Genomic DNA, 22,142 nt, shown 5'->3' on the forward strand with positions numbered 1-22,142 from the left:
TTTTCAGGAAACAATTGTATCGTAAGTCCGAGGACTGCCTATATTCATTAAACTTCCAATTCTTGCATTGGATGGTAAGCTGTTACTAAAGATACATATAGTAATTGTGGTACTATATGTTAGATGTTCTTCATTAACTGAAGTATTACCAGCAGTCTTTCTGTGCCTTAAGATACACTCCATCATTTGGCTTAATTATTCCTGATGTTTTCATAGCTTGCCTCATATACTGTAGGATCAAGAGCTGAAAATCTTTGCACAAAAATAACTTAACACAACCTCTCTCTTAACCCAAACAGCTTATGCGTTACAAATATTCAATTGATGTTTTATAATAGTGTAATAATTACTTCAAGTTAAACAGGGTAAGACACTTTAATAGTTTTCTCTATGCATCATTCCTTGTTTATGAAAACAATAACTAGATTACTTATGCTCATAGTAAATACGAATTCTGTGTTTAAAAAAGGCTGGTAAATTTTTTGTTTTCAAAATTGAGTTACACAAAGCAGATTGTCACCTTTTTTATCCAACATATATTCACTTGAAATCCAAAAGGAAAATACCAGAAGACAGACAATAGGCAGATTTGGCCACATGCGTAATTCAGAGCTAATTTATAGTAAAAGAATGCCAAAACCAGCTTGTCCCATGTGGCCAGAAAACTGCAGGGCGGGGGGGAAGAAAATGAATCTGAGCAAGAACTGTAATTCCCTGTTTGATCTTGGCTGCAAGCTGTAAATGAGCAAAGAAAAAGAGGTTTCTATCACTCAGGCTTAAGATCAAAACAAGACAGCATAAGTTCTGTTTTGGGACCGGTTCTGTTCAATATCTTCATCAACGATTTAGATGTTGGCATAGAAAGTACGCTTATTAAGTTTGCGGACGATACCAAACTGGGAGGGATTGCAACTGCTTTGGAGGACAGGGTCAAAATTCAAAATGATCTGGACAAGTTGGAGAAATGGTCTGAGGTAAACAGGATGAAGTTCAATAAAGATAAATGCAAAGTGCTCCACTTAGGAAGGAACAATCAGTTTCACACATACAGAATGGGAAGAGACTGTCTAGGAAGGAGTATGGCAGAAAGAGATCTAGGGGTCGTAGTGGACCACAAGCTTAATATGAGTCAACAGTGTGATACTGTTGCAAAAAAAGCAAACGTGATTCTGGGATGCATTAACAGGTGTGTTGTAAACAAGACACGAGAAGTCATTCTTCCGCTTTACTCTGCGCTGGTTAGGCCTCAACTGGAGTATTGTGTCCAGTTCTGGGCACCGCATTTCAAGAAAGATGTGGAGAAATTGGAGAGGGTCCAGAGAAGAGCAACAAGAATGATTAAAGGTCTTGAGAACATGACCTATGAAGGAAGGCTGAAGGAATTGGGTTTGTTTAGTTTGGAAAAGAGAAGACTGAGAGGGGACATGATAGCAGTTTTCAGGTATCTAAAAGGGTGTCATCAGGAGGAGGGAGAAAACTTGTTCACCTTAGCCTCCAATGATAGAACAAGAAGCAATGGGCTTAAACTGCAGCAAGGGAGATTTAGGTTGGACATTAGGAAAAAGTTCCTAACTGTCAGGGTAGTTAAACACTGGAATAGATTGCCTAGGGAAGTTGTGGAATCTCCATCTCTGGAGATATTTAAGAGTAGGTTAGATAAATGTCTATCAGGGATGGTCTAGACAGTATTTGGTCCTGCCATGATGGCAGGGGACTGGACTCGATGACCTCTCGAGGTCCCTTCCAGTCCTAGAGTCTATGAGTCTATGAGTCTATGAGTTTCAAGCTTTATTTAATCAAAAATTGGCATGTGCAGTCAAGAAATGAATTGAATAGTAAGTGGGACACTTACCTGCATCTTTGCTTAAGATGGTGTTAAAAACTTTATTATTTATAAACTGTCTTGTTTTCTGTGGAACAGTCAGGTGCAACCATAAAAAGACCTTTTATTTCCTAAGTGAGTCTGTGATTTCTTTTGAAGTCTTCCCTTAATAAGTCCAGGTTGAATTTTTAAGTGTTTGCTCCATGAACTAGTTCTATGCATTGAAAATTCTCTCACAGCAATTTAAAGAGTCAGACAGTGTGTATCATATATGGCAAAAAGATCTTCTGAACAAAATATGAAAGTAAGAAGTGGGTCAACATGTCTGGTAATAAGTCTTATTTTTAAGTATGAAGTTAAAAATTAGTAATACAGTAGTTTTATTTAACTTTGTAAAGCATATGGTGAAGCTGCAGAAATTCTATCTGATATGTATGCTACTTGTTGAGCAACTCAATTTAATTTTCCCTACTAATCTGAATGGACCTATCAAACATTCTACTTTTACATAATACATGGGGGTACATCAGACAATGTCATTTAATTTCAGTTTTCACTTATATTTAAAGGCACATTCAAGCTTACTGGAAGTACATGACTTTACTCTTCCTATCTTGCAATGTAATTCTTTCACCTACAAAAGATTTGGGTAAGATTTCAGCTGTAGGCAAGTTTATAGATTTTGACATGAACAGGTAAATTGTCTCTTGGGCCTCTGGGTTGATGAATTTGGGGTCCACTAAGGATTGGTGGATAGCTGACACTTGTGCCCCTGTGTCTCTCCACGTGATAACCTTCTTTCCGCCCACTCTCAAGGTTTCCCTTCACTCCAAGGGTATTTGAGAGGCATCTGGGCCTGGGGATCTTTGCTGTGATGGTGGTGTAATGAACTGCACTCGGTTGGGGTTCTTGGGGCAGTTGGCCTTTATATGTCCCAGTTCATTACATTTAAAACATTGCCCAGCTGACTGGTCACTGGGCCGAGGTAGGTTGCTGGAGACTGGTGAGGTGGGACAATAGGGTGTCTGGGGCTTTCCTTGGGTTGTAGGTGGGGTCTTGGGTTGCCCTCACCTTGCCCCCTGTGATATTCGCTCCCCTTGCTAGTAGCTTTCTTCTTTTCTGCCACTTCCACCCATCTGGCTCCAATCTCCCCCACCTCGGTTACAGTTTTGGGCTTCCCCTCTAGGATGTACCTTTCTATTTCCTCAGGAACACCCTCTAAGAACTGCTCCATTTGCATTAGGAAGGACAGCTCTGCCAGAGAGTTAGCATTTGCTCCTGATATCCAGGCATCCCAATTCCTTCCAATGTGGTAGGCATGTCGGGTAAATGACACATTTGGTTTCCACCTTAGAGTTCTGAACTGCCGATGGGCATGCTCAGGTGTTAGCCCCATTCTGATTCTGGCCTTGGTTTGAAAAAGTTTATAATCGTTCATGTATTCCCTAGGCATTTCAGCCGCCACCTCTGCTAAGGGTCCACTGAGCTGTGGCCTCAGCTTTATCATGTACTGGTCTGTAGAGATGTTGTACCCAAGGCAGGCCCATTCAAAATTTTCTAAGAAGGCCTCAGTGTCATCACCTGCCTTGTAGGTGGGGAATTTCCTGGGATGGGAAACAGTACCTGGAGAAGGGTTGTTAGGGTTGGCTGGTACATCCAGCCTAGCCTGTGCTAAGTTCAGTTCATGCTTTTTCTCTTTTTCCCTCTGTTCCATTTCTTTTTCTTTTATTTCTATTTCTTTTTGTTTCATCTCCAGCTCTTTTTGTTTTATTTTCAGCTCTTTTTCTTTCATCTCTATAGCTTTTCTGTGGGCAGCCTCTTTGGCTTTTTCTTCTGCGTCCAGCCTAGCCATTTCCTGTTTAACTGCTTTCTTGGCACTCATTTTTCTGCTTTCTTGTGCTGCCCGCACCCCTCTGCAGCTCAGGCTGCTTGGTTAACAGAGATTTTCTAACTAGCTATACCTGAGAGAAAGAAAGAAAACAATTCACTTGGAAATGCCTTTTGCTGGCTGTTTGCTGGCTCACAGCTTGAAGCCTCCTAACAAAGACCCTTCTTAAAAAAACTTAACACTTCTGCCCTCAGGCTGCTTTCCAAGCAGCTAGAAAGGAGAGAAAAAAAATCCTACTGGCTTTTTGGTCCTAGAAATCCCAACGCTGCCACCATGTCAAGATTTTTTCCCCCACTTTGAACTTTAGAGTAAAAATGTGGGGGACCTGCATGGACCCTTCTAAGCTTAATTCCTATCTTAGATCAGGTAACACTGCCACCAGCTAGAAGTCTGGGTCTGGCACACTTCTGTTCCCCCAAAAACCTTCCCCGGGGAACCCAACACCCAAACCGCTTGGGTCTTAAAACAAGGAGAAATTAACCATCCTCTCCTTTCCCCCCAGACTTTACCCTCCCTGGGTTGCCTTGGGAAGCTTCACACTGATCCAAACTCCTTGGATCTTAAAATAAGGAGGAATTAATCATTCCCCCCTCCTTTTCCCCCACCAATCCCTGGTGAGTTTAGACTCAATCCCTTGGATTTGAAAACAAGGAAAGATCAATCAGGTTCTTAAAAAGAAAGCTTTTAATTAAAGAAAGAAAAGGTAAAATTTATCTCTGTAAAATCAGGATGGTAAATGCTTACAGGGTACTCAGATTCATATAAACTAGAGAGACTCCCCCCTCCCCCAGCCTGAGATTCAAAGTTACAGCAAACAGAGGTAAAAATCCTTCCGGCAAAAAGACACATTTACAAGTTAAGAAAAACAAACATAAGACTAATCCGCCTTGCTTGGCTATAGTTACAATTTTGAAACATGAAAGACTGTTTCAGAAAGACTGGGAAAGTCTGGGTGTACGTCTGGTCCCTCTTAGCCCCAAGAGTGAACAACAAACAAACAAACAGCACAAACAAAGACTTCCCTCCACCAAGATTTGAAAGTATCTTGTCCCCCCATTGGTCCTCTGGTCAGGTGTCAGGCAGGTTCACTGAGCTTCTTAACCCTTTACAGGTAAAAGAGACATTAACCCTTAACCATCTGTTTATGACAGTACATGAGACCTGCCTTCTATAGTGGGCTCTGCAACAGGCTTCATAAGTCACTTGGGCAAGTCACAATCTTTCTATGGCTCAGTCTTTTTCTACAATATGAGGATTATGTTGCCACCTCACTAAAGTGCTGCGAGGATAAACTCACTGTTTCTAAAGCATTTTGAAATGCTTGGCTAGAAGGCACACAATGGATGCCCACTCTGAAGTGCCACAAGGACTCCTCATTGTTTTTGCTGATACAGACTAACATGGCTACCCTTCTGAAACCTGACATGCAAAACAGTAGTCTTCCTTTCAAATGAACTTTTTTTTTTTAAAGTACGTATTTCTACTATAACAAAATGGCAGCAGAGCAGCCTCATTTAACCTATACAGCAAAACAGCTTGATTCAAGATTGTGAGAACTGAATGAGGAAGTCTGAGTGCCTGGATTAGGCCCATAAAGAGTTGGTTTCCTTTGTCTTCATGTTACTTTCAGTTTTGAAGAATGATGTTAAAATTGCAGTTAGGAAAGTTTTGTGCTGGTTGTAACAACACTGTATATACACCTCTACCCTGGTATAACGCAACCAGATATAACACGAATTTGAATATAATGCGATAAAGCAGCGCTCCGGCGGATCAAAGCAAGTTCGATATAATGTGGTTTCACCTATAACGTGTAAGATTTTTTGGCTCCTGAGGACAGCGTTATATCGGGCTAGAGGTGTAGCAGCACTTTAAAAAAAAGAAAAGAAAGAGGGGGGATCGGTGTTGGGAGGCAGTTGGAAGGTAGAGTCAGCATGAGATATTCTAGAAAAATAGATTCTGGGTGTGATGGGCTCCCCCTGGGGTGCCACCTGGAACGGGGGTACCACTGAGCCATACTGACTCACCAGCCTGGGCTCCCTTTACACTATACTGCTGTGAGCAGCCTGCCAAGCCCTCTCCGAGACTCCAGCACACATATAAGTAGGGACAAACCCAGCTGCAGTACATACAGATGTAATCAGCTCTGCATGGGGATGCTACAGTGAAGGAACTGCCCAGCTACTCAAGTGCACACCCCCCTCTGGAGTGTAAATCCCAAATTATACCATCTTGCACTGCACAGAGATCCGTATAGCGTAAGCTCATGAAATTTGCCCCCTCTTTCAGTGTGGAGAAGGATATGCAATAGCTTTCTGCCCCAAGTTATGATTCCCACACTGGTTTTAGACAAAGCAAAAATAAGTTTATTAACTACAACAGATAGATTTTAAGTTATTATAAGGGGTAGCAAACAGATCAAAGCAGATTACCTAGCAAACAAACAAAACACACAAACTAAGCTTAATATACTAAAGAGCCTGGAAATGAGTAGCAAATTCTCATCCTTTATTTAATATTTTCAAGCAGGCTGCAAAAGATTCTTAAGGGGCCACCTGCACTTGTTTACAGCTTAAAAACCCCAGGTGTTCGATTCACAGGTTAAAAATCCCTTTAGCCTGGGTCCAGCACTTCTCCCCAGTTCAGTCCTTGTTCCTCAGGTGTTTCCAAGAGTCTCTTTTGGGCAGGGAATCAGTGAAGAATCACGATGATGTCACTTCCCTGCCTTAAATAGCTTTTGCATATGGCGGGAACCCTTTGTCTCAAAGCCTGGTTCCCATGCCAATCAGTGGAAAAACACTGATATTCCAAGATGGAATGCAGTACCAGGTGAGCTGGTTACATGTCCCTGTAGTGCCATAGCAACCATTGCTCGGAGGTCATTTGTAGCATCTTCATCTTCCCAGGTGGGAAATAAGCTCCTTCTAAGACCTACTGTTTTTTCCCTAATGGTTCACAAACTTGAATGGGCCCTTCCTAGACAGCCATCTAGACTGACAGTCTTTTGCATAGTGGGTGTTCCCCAGGTGTAAACATATTTGTGATACAGATACGTAGTCAATATTCCTAACTTCAGATACAAAAATGATACATGCATACAAACAAGATAATTATATTAATAAATCATAAACTTTCCAATGATATCTCACGTGACCGATCTAGCGTAAAATACATCAGAAGTATGCCATAATCATATCATAATAATATCACTGTGAAGAACATGGGGTACAGTGTCACACTAGGAATTTACATTTTTTAGAGTGTTTAGCAGGATTGTTTGGCTCCATACTGCTTCTAGAGGGAATCTCTTTTGCAAGGGACAGGTAAATTTTTTTTAGCTATTTCAGAATTCCTTAAACAGAAAAAGGCCAATTTCTTCACACAAATAAAGCAAAGTTATTTTATGGTACTGTATTAATTTCTTGTACAGATCTCCTCCCTAACAAAGGGTACCCTTCACAGAAATAGCTGCAGAAGGGGGAGGAATTAAAAAATTAAAAACCACACAGGATTATGTTTGTTTCTCTAGTTCAGCCATCTTGGGTGAGAGAGGGTTTGTGAGGCTGCAGAGGTGGGTGCAGTGGCCGGTAGAGATTCAGTATCACTGAGAATCACTCCCTAATCTTGTAGATCTCCAAACACAACTACTGTGCTCTGTTACTACTTCCCTCCCCATTGGCAGACCAGCTTCTGAACCACGCTCCTGTTGCCTCTTCACTGTAGCTGCATATTCTGACATTTCCTGGGGAGCAGCATTACCATGAAGTTGGGGTTTAATCTCAGCGTGAAGGATTAAAAGAAACTCTGAGGGGGGGGAGAGGATGGGGGAGGAGGCGGAGATCCTTAGGTACTGCAAACTGTCACAGCTTTCTGGAGTTCTGACTATTTTATACAAGCTGAGGATCTGCCCCATGATGTGGAACTGCCACTCCCCATTTCCATGTGTACCTGCTAATTTCTATGCACCTTTTAACCTTCCATCCATATAAATAGAGATAAATATGTACCTCAGTCTTTAAATTAGTTCAATGCACAAATAAACTGGAATTTGCTGGTCCAGGATTACCATGTTCCTAGATTATACTCGGATGTTACTTTAACCAACAAGGCTTTTCCTAGAAAGTATTGAATGGACAAGATTTATCATCTAAAACTCCAGAATAGAGTTCTGTTTTTGCAGATAATAAAACTAGTACAACAGTCCTGAAAACAAGTCATGTTGAAAGTCAGAAACTCCCAAAAAAAGTTTATGATGACAAAAAGATATTTATGAAAATAAATGAGAAGATGGCATATAATTAAAGAACATATTGAAAGAGCTGCACTAAATCCTAACCACGTGAATCCCATTATTATTAAGAACTGCACAGCTAAAACCCTCAACAACTTTGAAAGTTTACTGATGGGGTAGAACAAATAAATACAATAATCAGGGTTCCAAGTACTAAATTTTATATAGGAAATCAAAATGATACAATGGATTGTTACATTGGTGACCTGCCTGTCTCTATATCATATATAGCACACTTAATAAACAGAAGCAAAGTATTGTTTAGTCCATACTTCATATTCATAACATTCTCCTATAACTGTACCAAACTAATTGCACAACATAGGTGTAACAGAATTTTTCACTGGATTGTAATAATGACTCTGCTAAGTAACAAGTACAAAGGCAAACTTCTGTTCATTATCTAACTGAAATAAAATAATAGACACTGACTATTACAGAACAATCAAACTTTGTGCCACTAATTGTGCCTAAAAATATCCGGCATCTATGCAATCCCAGCACACGTGTCTAAAAGTACCAACTCCTGAGTTAGTCAGATGTGATGTTTTCATATTTGCTTTTTTGTATAATCTTTTATGTATTATATAACACCCATTGGTGTTTTTATGCAGGGGGCAAACTATGAGCAGGGTGGTCAAACAGGTGGCGGCAGAGTAAAGAGGTGACAGATAGGTAAAATCAGGGACAGAGGACAGGAGCTGGGGTTAGAAAAGGGATAGAGGCACTGCTAGAAAGTGATAGAGGAGGACAACTGCAGATTATACAGAAGTAGAGAATATAAAATGGAGTGAGCACTCTGCAGTGTTTGCAGAAATAGGGTGTAGGTGGCAGAAGAGCTCCTCTCCCTCTCCCCACAAGCCGAACAGCACATCTCAGCACCCACTTCTCAGGGCCAGCAGCGAGGGTAAGGAGTGGGGTGGGGGAGACATGGGGTAGTAAGGGCTATAAACTCCACTGAGAACTATATTTTTGTTAGTTCTCAGTAGAATGTGTAGCCTACTCAGTACAAAGAAAATGCAGCAGGAGTCCCATACAACATTCCTTCTACATTTGTTACAGAAATTGAAATGTATGAAGTGAATGAGATGGGAAGAAAAGGGGCAGCCTTATGATCAAGGCAGTTGAAAGTTGCACTGGATTCTATCCCTGTCTCAGCCACAAGAGTTTCTATATGATGTTGGGCAAATCACTTAAACCAAGCTTTTCAAAGATGGTCATAAATGTGTATTTTTTGGAGCTTGATTTGAGACCCTGTAGTCTGATTTGCAGAAGTGCCGAGCACTCTCAGCTACAAGTGAAGTTAATGGAAGCTGTGTTTTTAACATATGAAGTGCTACACAATGCTAAATATTTTGAAAAATCAGGCCTTAAGCACCTCAAATTGGACACCCAAAATTATTGGAAAACTTTTCCCTTAATCTTCCTGTGCCTCCCCCTCCATAAAATGGGGATACCAGCTCCTCATCTCGCAAGAGTATTACAAGAATAAATTAATGTTTATGAAGCACTCAGATACTACAAACAACAGAGCCATACAAAAGCTTATGAAGAAATTAATAATTCTCTCTTCAGAGCATGGTTTGAATAGCATGAAGTAAATAAAATATGGGGTCACATGATGATATAACAAAATATTGAATAGCTGCTCACTCAGTCAGCACTGCTCATTCTGTGGACTGAATGAGTCAGGGGTCTTGTGGAAAAAGTACATGTGATTAGATAATTAAAGACTGAATCATACTGCATACACACAAAGAGACTGTATTAAGGTTGCACAGGCAACCTTAATTCTGGCACTTCCTAACTTTTGAGTGCTTCATTTTACAACCTTCCTCTTCCTTTAATGTAGTTGTGCGTGTGTGTAGTAACACATATTTGCATATATAGTTTGAATGGATAGAATACATTATAGTCTGAATTCTCAATCATGTGTTACTAAAATGTGGTTATGTCTGAGTGCACACTAGACTATTAATGTTTAATTTTTCTAACAAAATGTTAAATATGATTGCAAATGTCTATGACAACTGAAGTGGAGTAGGAATCAGACAAGTAGCTTAATGAGCAACTATGCTTGACATTAAAATTCTGTTTATAGACTCTGCTCCTGCATAGTAGTCTCTTAGTATATTATTTATGCTGCTTTGGAACTTTTTCAAATAAATATGAAGTTCAAAATAATGGAGATGAAAACTAAACTAATTTTGATCTTCAACTATATATGACAAATCCAAAATCAGATTGGCTGTCTCCACTGCCACTTGCAGACCACTACATTTTGCAGTAAAACAGTCCAGTACAAGGTGGTCAGTGGAATTTATAGAAGGCTCATTAGAGCAGCTTTGTGGAGCAAAAGGGATACATTGGCTTCGTAAAACTGTCCAGTTGAGATTTCGCTGGTTATTGTAAATCCCACAACCACACTTCAAAACTAAATCTGACCAGTTACAGTCAGAGGGAAAACCTGATTGAACAGACCAAAAATGTCCATAAACCATATCAGTAAGAACTTCACCATCATCATGCTCCAGGCAGCAAGCTACACACTCCAGGGAGCGGCAAAAGGCATCAGCAACCAACTGGTATTGTGTCCGAGAACAATCTATGGCTTTCAAAACACTAGTAGGAAGGGTAAAACTCTAAAAAGATAAAATAATAAAAATCATTAGACAACTGTAAATGTGTGTACTTTGCACAAACTGGAAAACAAACCAGTAAACATCTTATTTGTTATTGAGCACACACAAAATAGTTTCCCATCAAACTACTGGATAACAGCTTTGCTGTTTTTAATAAAAGCAATTTTCCCTCTCTTGGTATTGACACCTCCTCATCAATTATTGGGAGCGGACTACATCCACCCTGACTAAATTGGTCTTCAACACTGGTTCTCCACTTGTAAGGTAACTCCCTTCTCTTCATGTGCCAATATATATTTATGTTTGTATTTGTAATTTTCACTCCAGGCATCTGAAGAAGTGGGTTTTTTACCCACGAAAGCTTATGCCCAAGTAAATCTTTTAGTTTTTAAGGTGCCACTGGACTCCTTGTTGTTTTTAACAAGTAGTCCAAGTTAACATTTTTAACTGAGGAAAAATTATTAATGTGATGGCAAAATTCAAATATCAAAGTTTTCCCACAAGTAAAATCAAAGCCAACAAAGTCTTATCCTTATTAGCATTCAAGACAAAATAATTTCTCCTGTTTTCCATTAAATATTATAGGAATAAAGTGAATGAATTTTTGCTATGGTAAATGGAAATCTGAAGACCTGTTAAAGAATACAAATGCAGTATTTCTTATGCAATAAGTCCTGAGGCAGATATTTATCAGCACATTAAAATCTCATACAATTTCATTTTATATTAGTCATTCTTTGGATAATAAAATACAACACTTAATGTCAACTGAATCTGCTAAGGACAAAGGAGATGTTTCAACTCTGTTCGTAATCCCATATAAAGTAAATTCCTTGTCATCTTAAGTGAATTAAGCAGCTTTAAACATCCTCTCAAGGCCTTACATACCTTGTGTCTTATATATGAGGCCAAATGAGTTTCTGTGCAGCCACCTCCTAACAGTGCCAATGGTTGCTTGATTGTTAGTTGTAAGACATGTTCTGCAGTTTGACACGCAAGCTGAAGAGCAAGAAAAAAATGTCATTGCATATATCACTAAAGCAGAAAAAAAATCTTGTTTTAAAAAGGTTTAAACATTTTACTTTTTAGGATATACTTTTAAAGTGCGGTTCTCCTCTAAGAAGTGTAAATGTACAGATGGCACTTGCTTACTCACAGATCTGCTCTGGGTGATTTCAGTATCATAGCTGCTTACAGAGTGAACAAACAAGCTTTTGGTATTCATGCTGCTTAACACTGCAGATCACAGCCAAGAGTGCTGGGTTCTGTTCCTCATTTTGCATAATCAAAATTATTTACTAAGTTTCAATCAGTTACAAACATGGAGCCCCATGTCAGCATAGAACCACACTTTAACTATCTAAATTATTCAAGTGTGAGTGTTGCCAAGTGAAGGGTCAGCAGTGACCCTGAAACTTTCCTCACACAACTGAGAAAAAGGGAAATAACATCCTCCATTTCTTTCCACAGGGGTGGCCTCTAAAAAGGGGGAGAAATAACTATGTGCAAAATGGTGTGGAAAAAATGCGTTGTTTCTGAGATGGGCTGGTGATCAAGGAAAAGTCTTCTGGTTATAGTGACTGAAACTGTTAATAAACCTTTCCTCGCACAATCCTCTCCCAACCTTCTCCTTCCAGATGAGTATGCATTTTTATTAGATATTTTGAAAAACTTTGCCTACCTTCAGCTCATCCCATGCCATTTCATTTCTGTTACAGAGTATCAAGCTGCAGACAAGTGTGTCATTAGGAATTAGATGCAAGAAATGTTTTGAAACAAAACTCTCAGTGCGCAAGTCCTTCAGACTGCCATAACAAGTAGGAGATACAGAATGTAGGGCAGCAATGGGCTGTGAACCTGTACAATTAAGAAAAATCAAAGAACAGCATCTATTATCTTATCAGAATAGCTGTCTACTGTGTTTTGTAGAACATGGACTGAAAGGTTGTTTTGCTTGTTTTAAAGTTACAAATGCTTTTCAAGACATATTCATGTAAATTTTCAAACTATGATGGAAGTCATGCAGACACAAACCAGTACAGTGCTTTGAAAATATAGCTTCTGGTACTAGTTCATTTTTAAAGTATGAATGTTATTTAGATTAGGCAATTTAAAAGTCTGCATCTGTATGCAATGTTTACCATGGGACTGTAGCCCTGAGTGCGGTAAGCAGCATCCATGTGTCAGCTGTAGAACTGGCTAGAAAAGGTTTCCATTAATGTTTGAAAAATCTGGTTTCCAATCAGCTGTGGCCATACACTGCTAGTCTCTCTGGCGACATGTCTTTTGCTCAGATTGGTAAAGTAGATTGAAAAGACTGGAGAAAAATAGAATTTCTACTGCACAAAATGGCAAGCAAAGAGATTTAAAATTATAACACTGAACTTCTTAGTTTTCAAACTTTTAATTAAAACTTTATAAATATTGTATTTAAGGAGAAAAAATGATTAGCCTTAACTTGACTTTATCAAAGTTGTCTGGGAATATAATTTTTTCTGAATCTTCACTTCCCCCCCCCTTTTTTTTTTGCAACTAGAAATAATTTTAAATCTTTTTCCTCATTAAAGGTTTCATCTTTATGATAGTCATATATTTCATTCTCTTAAAAGATCCAATGACGTGCCCTCTTGAGGGTTTTGTATGTTGGAAAGTTATAACAAAATAGCTGAACCAACTTCAACGAAAAACTCAAGAACTGCCAAGATACAATCTGGCTGCAGCAGAGATTAAAATAAAACAGGAAATCAAGTTACAACATATGCGCATGAACTATGACTTAACTGGGATAGTAGTTTAAATGTGTTGGACCTATTAAACAGGTATAAACTTTTTTATAAAACAAAGGACATTTGACTTAAAATAATGAAAGCTTTACTTTAGGCATTTTCCCATTGTAACTTTGTGCCTTCTGCCTCACCATTACTTCATAACAGTATCCCTATTTAATTCTTTATGAATAGTGGCACAGAAATATTGGGCCCAAATCTGACCTAGCCTAAAGTTGTTATAACTTAGTGAAGAAAGCTTCTAGACTGATGCCGACACTAGAGATGAGTGTATTACAAGTATCCAGATGTTTAAACTGATGAGGAAAGCCATCATTTTGTATAACATCAAAAACATCTGCTTCGTAGCACCAGATAACCACTATGCTTGGTATGCAAATTTTTGGAATTTGATTAACTAAAAACAGAGGGAGAGATGTTTGATGGTTACAAAAAATGTGAAGATATTATTTTCAATCTTGACTGTAGTAATGGAGTGTATTTGGCAATGCCATTTTTATATTAATTAAAGTCTTATCTCCTGAGACTGTCCTATTTTTAGCCAGGAAAACAGCTACTGGTTCATAAAAGCAAAGGAACACCAGAAATCTTAAAAGTTAATGAGTAATAAGAGCAGCAAAGAATCCTGTGGCACCTTATAGACTAACAGACGTTTTGGAGCATGAGCTTTCGTGGGTGAATACCCACTTCGTCAGATGCATCTGTTAGTTTATAAGGTGGCACAGGATTCTTTGCTACTTTTACAGATCCAGACTAACATGGATACCCCTCTGATACATGAGTAATAAGAGCACAGCTCTTACAGTATCTAGAAAAACAGACAGAATTTGGGTTCTGTCTGTAACTTTTTCCAATCACTGGTTCAGGATTAAAGTACTTCGAAAGTTAACTAATCCTGAAAAAGTCTGCATTGTTTCAAAGCTTTTCTAAGGTTGTCAAGTCCTGACATATTAGACCCTAATCATATAATTCTTAAGTTCCTTCTTCCCCATCCTTGAACACACACACTCACACCTCAATTTTACTCACAACTCTGACATTATAGGAGCTGAATTTAAGGTTTTACCATCTGAAGCTAGGTCCTATATTTTCAAATAGTACTGTATAAATGTACAGCAGTGTTTTCTACCTATAACTGTTGTCACAGCTAACATGACACTAAACTTTTGGAATCTGAAGCGGAGAGGAAAGGAAAATAGTAATTGGAATGTCGTTTTGTGATCTGAAATCAACACCACAAATGACTAGGAGCAATTTCTATACATATATTTAGAAAGATGAGATTCTTCTCACTTTTCACCAGCAAACCTCACCATTTCTAATCTTGGTATTTCACAAAATATACTTAACTATTGTAACAATCTAGCCATGCTTTATTAGTACTGGTTCAGGAATGATTAGCACATCTTGGATCATGAGCAGTACAACTTTTATTTCCTTGATAAGGACATTACTTGCCAGTGGAATTTTTTTTAAGTGGTCTCTATTTTACAGTATAATATGAGCTAAACATCAAGTGTTTATAACAATTAAATCCTCCATTATCATTTAATGTTATATAAACCCAGGGTTTAGAGCTTGATTCTATCTGCTCTAGGTAACAGAGTGGGTAATTGTCTTGTAAATATCAGTTACTGTGCTTGTGTAGCACACAGTAATAACTTTTATGAAACAACTTATAGGATATGGCCACATATGTAAAGGCAGGATCAAGCTCTCTTTGCCAGAGTTTGAAATAAAGATGTATATCATGAGATTCTAGTTTGTTGGATTTCCAACAGCACACTATTTAATCTTAGCAAATTTATGATACATAAGATACAACAATGGCTACATCTATCTCAGATAGAGGAAAGATGGATTATAATTTTACTTTGTGACATTTCTATGTTTCCTTTGAGACTAATGTTATGGATGCCATGTACAAAGTTCATTTGTTACCTGTCATTTGACTCAGGGGCTCCATCATAGATACTCCAACTCTGTCTATAGTGATGACACAGTGCTCTTTCAGGTATTTTTTCAAAGATGGGTGGATAACTTTCTGGCACACTACAAGGCCTACTTGGTCATTAACCAACTGCTTTCCTAAGTTAAGCAACTGATCCAATACTGCTACTTCTAGAGAAATTCCATGATGGACAATTACAGTTCCTTCTCCAATACTGGAAAGGTCTCCTGACATAGAGATACAGAAGAGTGCCATCTTGATAGTGCTTGAAGAAACTCTTTTGATAGGAAATGTTCTTGCCAATTGAAATTCTGGTATTTCTATTAGTAGTCCAGGAAATACAGTAGAATCCATAACTCTTTTATCTTTCACAGGAATAATTACACACTTTCCTAAAACAATATTAGTTTCAATGGTATGCGGAATTGTAAGCAAAAAAGCCTTTAAAACCAATGTGCTGAGGTGATTGGCTTCTGTTTTGTTAAGCATGCAGGCAGGTTTGCTTGCTAATATGCTACGTACCAAAGAGAGAAGAGTCTTAATACTGTCAAAATCCACCGATACTCGGCAACCACAGGCCTCAGACTTGAGATAGTCAGTACATAAGCTCAAAAGATGTCTACTTATTTTAGTGACAGTACAGGCCGCAAAGTTTATTCTTTGAAAATGTTCAACCAAGCTGCAGCAAAGAATGGCTGTAAATAAGCCACAGTCGCTGAAGCGTGATATATGATTCCGTACAGAGGCTGTCAGAATCTTCAATGCTGGATGGGTGATAGAAAGGCCACCAAGCAAGGCAGAAGATTGTGAAGTTGTGCGAACATAGCCTCCCATACCATTGTGGAGCTGTTTGAGTCTACCAGTAGGGCCATAGCAAGACTGTACTATTCCACTAAACACAGACAGAGAGAAACTAACTCTCTCTTTAGTTAGAGGGTCATTAGTACACAATGAAGGCTTTTTAGCTTCAATGCGAGACATCTTCAAGACAAGATTTTCATTCTGACCAACAAAATTTCAAGTTTATTCCATTTTCCTTGAATCCATAAATTATAGATGTTTTAATCTACAGAAGTATTTTTTTACTCTTTGTAACCAAGCACATTATAAAAGAGAAACCTTGTATACAGAATGACAACTATGTCCATGTAGCTATTCATAGTTTAATATTTAACAAATTATACAACTATAAGTGATAAATTAATATGTGATGATTGCAGAAAATTACTTCATTCTCCAAGATCCTTTTGCTTAATTTCCAAGGCTGATTTAGCAGAGTTCTTTGCAGCTCTTTGTATAAAATATGTACCAAGATGGACACCCAGAAATGAAAGTCCTGCCACAAGCAGCCAGTTCTTTTTAATCCAGCTAGTTTTTCTCATCTTTTCTTTTGGCAGTAAGATTGCAGACGCAAACTTTCAAGGTTAATTATACCTACAATAAAGAAGTAACAGGATATTAGCATAACCTTGTATACAATAATACTGTATAATGATTTCAACTGTCTCTGAGAAATCAGATTGTATCTATGTCAATAGTCAATAACAGAGCAAATCAGCATTGATTTAAGGCAAGACCACTAATTTAGCACCTTTATCCTTCCCCAAACACAGTGTGTTTGCGTGCACACACAAACACTTAACTGTAGTACTTTTTATAGGGCTGTCAACATGTGCTGGGTCATCATCCAAGACTGCTATAACATGAAATATATGGCAGAATGAGGGTAAAACAGAGCAGGAGACACACAATTCTCCCCCAAGGAGTTCAGCCACAAATTTAATTAATACTTTTTTAATGAGTGTCATCGACATGGAAGCATGTCCTCTGCAATGGTGGCCAAAGCATTAAGGGACATACGAATGTTTAGCATATCTGGCATGTAAATACCTTGCAATGCCAGCTCACTTTCTGGAGACATTGTAAATACAAAGAGGGCAGCATTATCGCCTGTAAATGTAAACAAACTTGTTTGTCTTAGCAACTGGCTGAACAAGAAGTAGGACTGAGTGCACTTGTAGGCTCTGAAGTTTTACATTGTTTTGTTTTTGAGTGAAGTTATATAAAAAAAAATTCTACATTTCTAAGTTGCACTTTCATGACAAAGAGACTGCTCTACAGTACTTGTATGAGGTGAACTAAAAAACACTATTTTTTGTGGTTATCACTTTTATAAAATATACTTTGATTTCAATTACAACACAGAATACAATATATATGAAAATATAGAAAAACATCCAAAATATTTAATAAATTTCAATTCGTATTCTATTGTTTACCTGTGCAATTAAAACTGTGATTAATTTTTTTAATCACAGTTAATTTTTTGAGTTAATTGCGAGTTAACTTCAATTAATAGAAAGCCCTACTTTTTAACTAAGATGAGAAAACCTGTTACAGTTAAATATAGTGTGGGAAGGCACTGCTCAAACACTTAGGCATTTCTGCCAGTTAACCTCTTAAGTGATGACTTGTAATTTGCATGCTATTTTACCCAATTCTTCAAAGAGCAGGCCCTTACCAACTATAACAGATTATGTGAAAATATGAGTCTATATTGGTTTTGATAACCTCATTTTACTTTAGATCTATACAGATAAGAAGCTAGTGCATTAATACCAACCTGCCAGCACGTGCAATCACTTCAAAACAAAATGATTTCTTGTGTTCAGAAGTCTAGGAACTCATTCCCCTTTTTATGGGGGTGGGGGGCATAGAATGGCCCTTTAACTTGCAGCCCTGTGACATCTTGACATGTTTAAATTTACACACTTTCCCCAGCTCACTTGTAAATACTTCAAAGTTTAAAGGTGTTATTTTTAAATTTAAAATTAATATTCTTTGAGCTATTGTAATCATCCATCATTTTAGCACTCAGTGGCTTACACTTCTGAAACCTTGTTCAAGACATTTCAATCCTTAAATCACATCAAACTGGTGGAAAACAAAATACCAAGCTAGTAATAAAAATAATTCAGACTAAAATTATGTAATTAAATTGGTGTCAAGTATCAGGAAGTAGCCGTGTTAGTCTGTATCCACAAAAACAACAAGGAGTCCAGTGGCATCTTAAAGACAAACAGGTTTATTTGGGCATAAGCTTTCGTGCATCTGAAGAAGTGAGGTTTTTTACCCACAAAAGCTTATGCCCAAATAAATCTATTAGTCTTTAAGGTGCCACCGGACTCCTTGTTGTTTTTCTAATTAAATTATTGCACAAGATGTTAAATATAAGGATTTTGAATATACTGTGCTGTGAATTGAAATTAAGTGATACATTCATTTTAAAACATTTAATTATTCCTAAGATAACAACACCGATAATGTTACTTCTTTAATAGTATATCTCACTTATTCCTACTTAGTAAGAATTTAAATACTATTCTGAAATGGGAAGGGACTGATTCTATGAGTAGGGAATCCTGGTCTCATTGTAGTCAATAGGAGTTTTACCATTAACTTCAATTAAACCCATGATTTTACGCTATAAATCTAGGTTTCTAGTTAAAGGTGACTTACAAAGTTTTTCAGAAACAATGCAGTGCTTTAGTTATGTGCCAAAAGTCCTTAAAACCAATAGTATCTATATCTACCTATGCATTCATATAACATCACTATGTTATCTAGATGTCTCCTGCACAAGTTTTTCTAAACATACACCTCTACCCCGATATAACACGAATTCAAATATAACGCAGTAAAGCAGCGCTGCGGGGGGGGGGGGGGGGGGAAGGAGGGCAGCGCACTCCAGCGGATCAAAGCAAGTTTGATATAACGTGGTTTCACCTATAATGCGTAAGAATTTTTTGGCTCCCGAGGACAATGTTATATAGGGGTACAGGAGTATTTGTTTGGTCATCATTTTCCTCCAAAGTACCAATGGCTAGCTCTATTCAACTGTAACTTGTAGAACACATTATTTTATGAAGTTACAATGTCACTGATCCATGTTTGTTAGTAGTGTTAACCCTCTTGGACTTGCATACGTTTATTAGATGGACTTGAAAAGCCTTTTTAAGATAATAATAAAATAACTTGAAGCCATATAATAAAAGTCACTTAGCTGAACACTTATAGGCTAATTCCATAGATTAGCAGGATTTAGCTGCAGTTTTGAAAACACAGACTGATGGATTTTGGAGTGTAACAGCAGAATGGAAGCTGTACACAAGAAAAAGGTATAGAGTAATTTATGTACTGAATTGCCTTCTAACGCCTGCTATCTGGTGTATTCAGTACATAACGGTAGGGTTAACTTGCTTTCAGAAAAATTAAACAGAAAGAGAAGACTAAAAGGTTATAACAAGATTATAATTGTTAGAAAATTGACATCACATGAATTACATACTACATTAAGTATTTCAGTCTGGCTAGGTAGGGAACTTACCTTTTATATATAGCACTACTGTTATTTTCCTTTTTTTTTACTTTCATGTTGCATCACATATGTCACAATGCCAGGTTCTGGTACATAATCCTCTCTTTTTGTTTGGAAAATAGGATTGGACTTGATGTTAAACCACCCCCAGTGTATCAGCCCAAGGCTAGTTCCCATTACAATCAAAACTTTGTAGTCCTTCCAGATCGTTTTAAGGCCCATACTGGCATCTACCTATGTAAAGACAGTTGATCATTTTATTTTAAACATGTTCCAAGAAAGATTTCTCCCCAGTCACTATAATAGCACAGTACAGCCAAACCTGAATGTTAACATTTTTAATTATATTGCAGCATGCCAAATGATTAAGAACAAAAAGTGACAGAAGGAAGCCTTGCTTAGTGAACTTTAAAATTGTCTTTAAAAATAACCTCAGTTCAGATACCTAAAAAGAAAAGCTAATTGCTATACTTGTTTCCCATGCAGTTATAAGCTATACTGGTATAATTACTTCCACTTTGTTGGGGTTGTGCTGCTTTAACTATACCATTTTTGCATGTAAAACTTTATTCTTTTTCAAAGAAGACTGAAAGGGTATACAATGGTATAAGATCTGCAAGGATCTTAAGACTTTGCACTTATTCATAAATCTCAAAGCGCTTTTCAATGGTTTTACAAAGGAAGAAACTGAGGCACACTGGCCTCAATTCTGCAAACACAGACACCCATGTGAGTGTTGCAAGATCATGGTAACAGATACTAAAAGTATGTCTACAACCCCCCACCCTCCCAAACCAACAGCATTCACTCTCAGAGGCTGGGTCAAGTGACTTGGGCTCATGCTATGGGGGTACAAAATAGTTACGTACATATTCCCGCTTGGGCTCTGAAACCTGGTGAAAGGGATGGGTCTCAGAGCCTCAGTGGGAATGTCTACATAGCTATTTTACCTCCACAGTGTAAGCCCAAATCACTTGATCCACATTCCAGGGCTGGTTGCTATGGGTATTGGGTTTTCTTTGCAGTAAAGACACATCCTAAGTGACTTCACCCAAGTGTCACTGCACCTCAGTGGCAGTCAGAAATAAAATCCAGGTCTCCAGTTGCCCAATGCCATGCTTAGTTCACAGGAGCATATATGCTAGCCTCATCCCTGCCCCTTTCAAGGCGACCCCCAACCATTAACATATTCTGCTGAAAAACCAAAAGCTTTAACACCTATCTGAATGGTATTGTTAACTGGAATATATTTTACTGCATCCTTTTATAAGTTTTAGTGAACACTTCTCTTCATTCCCCACCAAGAAAAACACTCCTATACTCACTGGAAGTCCTACTACTGATAAGAACCCAGATTTTAAGCTCCCAGTCAGGGTCTCATTATCTTTAGTAATACAAGCCTCCTGGGGGAATTCTGTGCCACTGCGGATGCACAGAATTCATGTGCCAAACAGATTTTTTCCCCATAGAAAATACATTCTGCCAGAAAGGTGCTGCAGTTACTCCTTTCATCCCCCAGGAGCCACTGTTGCTCCAAAACAGAGCAGCCATTTCTGGGCAGGAGTAGCCCCAGCTGAGGACGGGGAAGAGAAAGAGGCTGCATTCTTCACAGCACCCTGCCTGTGGGGCCAGGTCAGGAGGCATGGGATATGGTGGGAGAGACACAGCATGGGGTTGCTGGGTGTGTGTGTGTGTGTCACAGACTCGGGTTCAAAAGGGCTGGGGGAACAGACTGGGGCGGGGGCTGAAAGGGAGTGGGGTGCAAGGACATGGGGGTAGGAGAAGGAAGGTGCAGGTACACATGAGGACAGGGGAAGGAAGGTGCGTGCATGGAGGGAGTGCGGGCACAGGGGCACATGGGGAGGGGGTGGGTTACGGTGCAAGGACTCATGGGGATGGGAGAGAGGATGCAGGGCCACATGGGGACAGGGGCAGATGTGCCTGAATGAGTGAGAGCATGCTAGGGTCCGCATGGTGGAGGCTCCCTAGCAATCCCTTTCCACTTCAAAAAAACCTGTGCTATACTTCTCCCACCCACACCTAACCATCCTCCAATTTTTCTAGGTGTTGTTTTGGGGTGAGGGTTGAGTGGGAGGGTGGAAAGAAAGTAGGGGGAGAGGTAAGCAGCAACTCTTCTGGAGTAGAAAGATTTTTAAAGGGCTGTTATAAAGTAAGCCTGACCCCTGGAACTAGTCAGATCTTTCCCCCTCAAAGTCCTAATATTTTCAAATACCTTAGAACATTCTAAGGCCAGATCCACATTTGAAAAGGTCTGCTGGAATAGCTATTGCTGCAAACCCTCCTAGAGCAGATGCAGGAAAGAAGTACGTTTGCCAGGACAGCTTATACCAATTTGGCAAGCAAAATAAACTATACAGTCCTAA

At 38.7% G+C, this 22,142-nt stretch overlaps 1 protein-coding gene across 1 annotated transcript; it reads right to left on the bottom strand.

The window, feature by feature from the left end:
• Positions 1–8,139: 8,139 nt before the first annotated feature.
• LOC127050305 (molecular chaperone MKKS-like) lies at positions 8,140–16,440 on the bottom strand. Its single transcript, XM_050952138.1, has 4 exons — positions 15,371–16,440; positions 12,325–12,500; positions 11,532–11,642; positions 8,140–10,643 (listed from the first exon to the last, which is right to left on the bottom strand). Exons 1-4 carry the CDS (start codon positions 16,359–16,361, stop codon positions 10,203–10,205), a joined length of 1,719 nt encoding a protein of 572 aa, XP_050808095.1. The 5' UTR covers positions 16,362–16,440; the 3' UTR covers positions 8,140–10,202.
• Positions 16,441–22,142: the final 5,702 nt, after the last annotated feature.

Source organism: Gopherus flavomarginatus, chromosome 4 (genome assembly GCF_025201925.1).
Source record: "Gopherus flavomarginatus isolate rGopFla2 chromosome 4, rGopFla2.mat.asm, whole genome shotgun sequence".
Taxonomy (NCBI): Eukaryota; Metazoa; Chordata; order Testudines; family Testudinidae; genus Gopherus; species Gopherus flavomarginatus.

Excerpts from the sequence above, each read along its gene's own strand:
- LOC127050305 (XM_050952138.1), bottom strand. The coding sequence starts at position 16,361 with ATGTCTCGCATTGAAGCTAAAAAGCCTTCATTGTGTACTAATGACCCT. Across the intron at positions 12,501-15,370 it reads GCCCCTGAGTCAAATGACAG|GTTCACAGCCCATTGCTGCC; the intron begins GTAACAAATGAA and ends TTAATTGTACAG. Across the intron at positions 10,644-11,531 it reads CCTCATATATAAGACACAAG|AGTTTTACCCTTCCTACTAG; the intron begins GTATGTAAGGCC and ends TTATCTTTTTAG.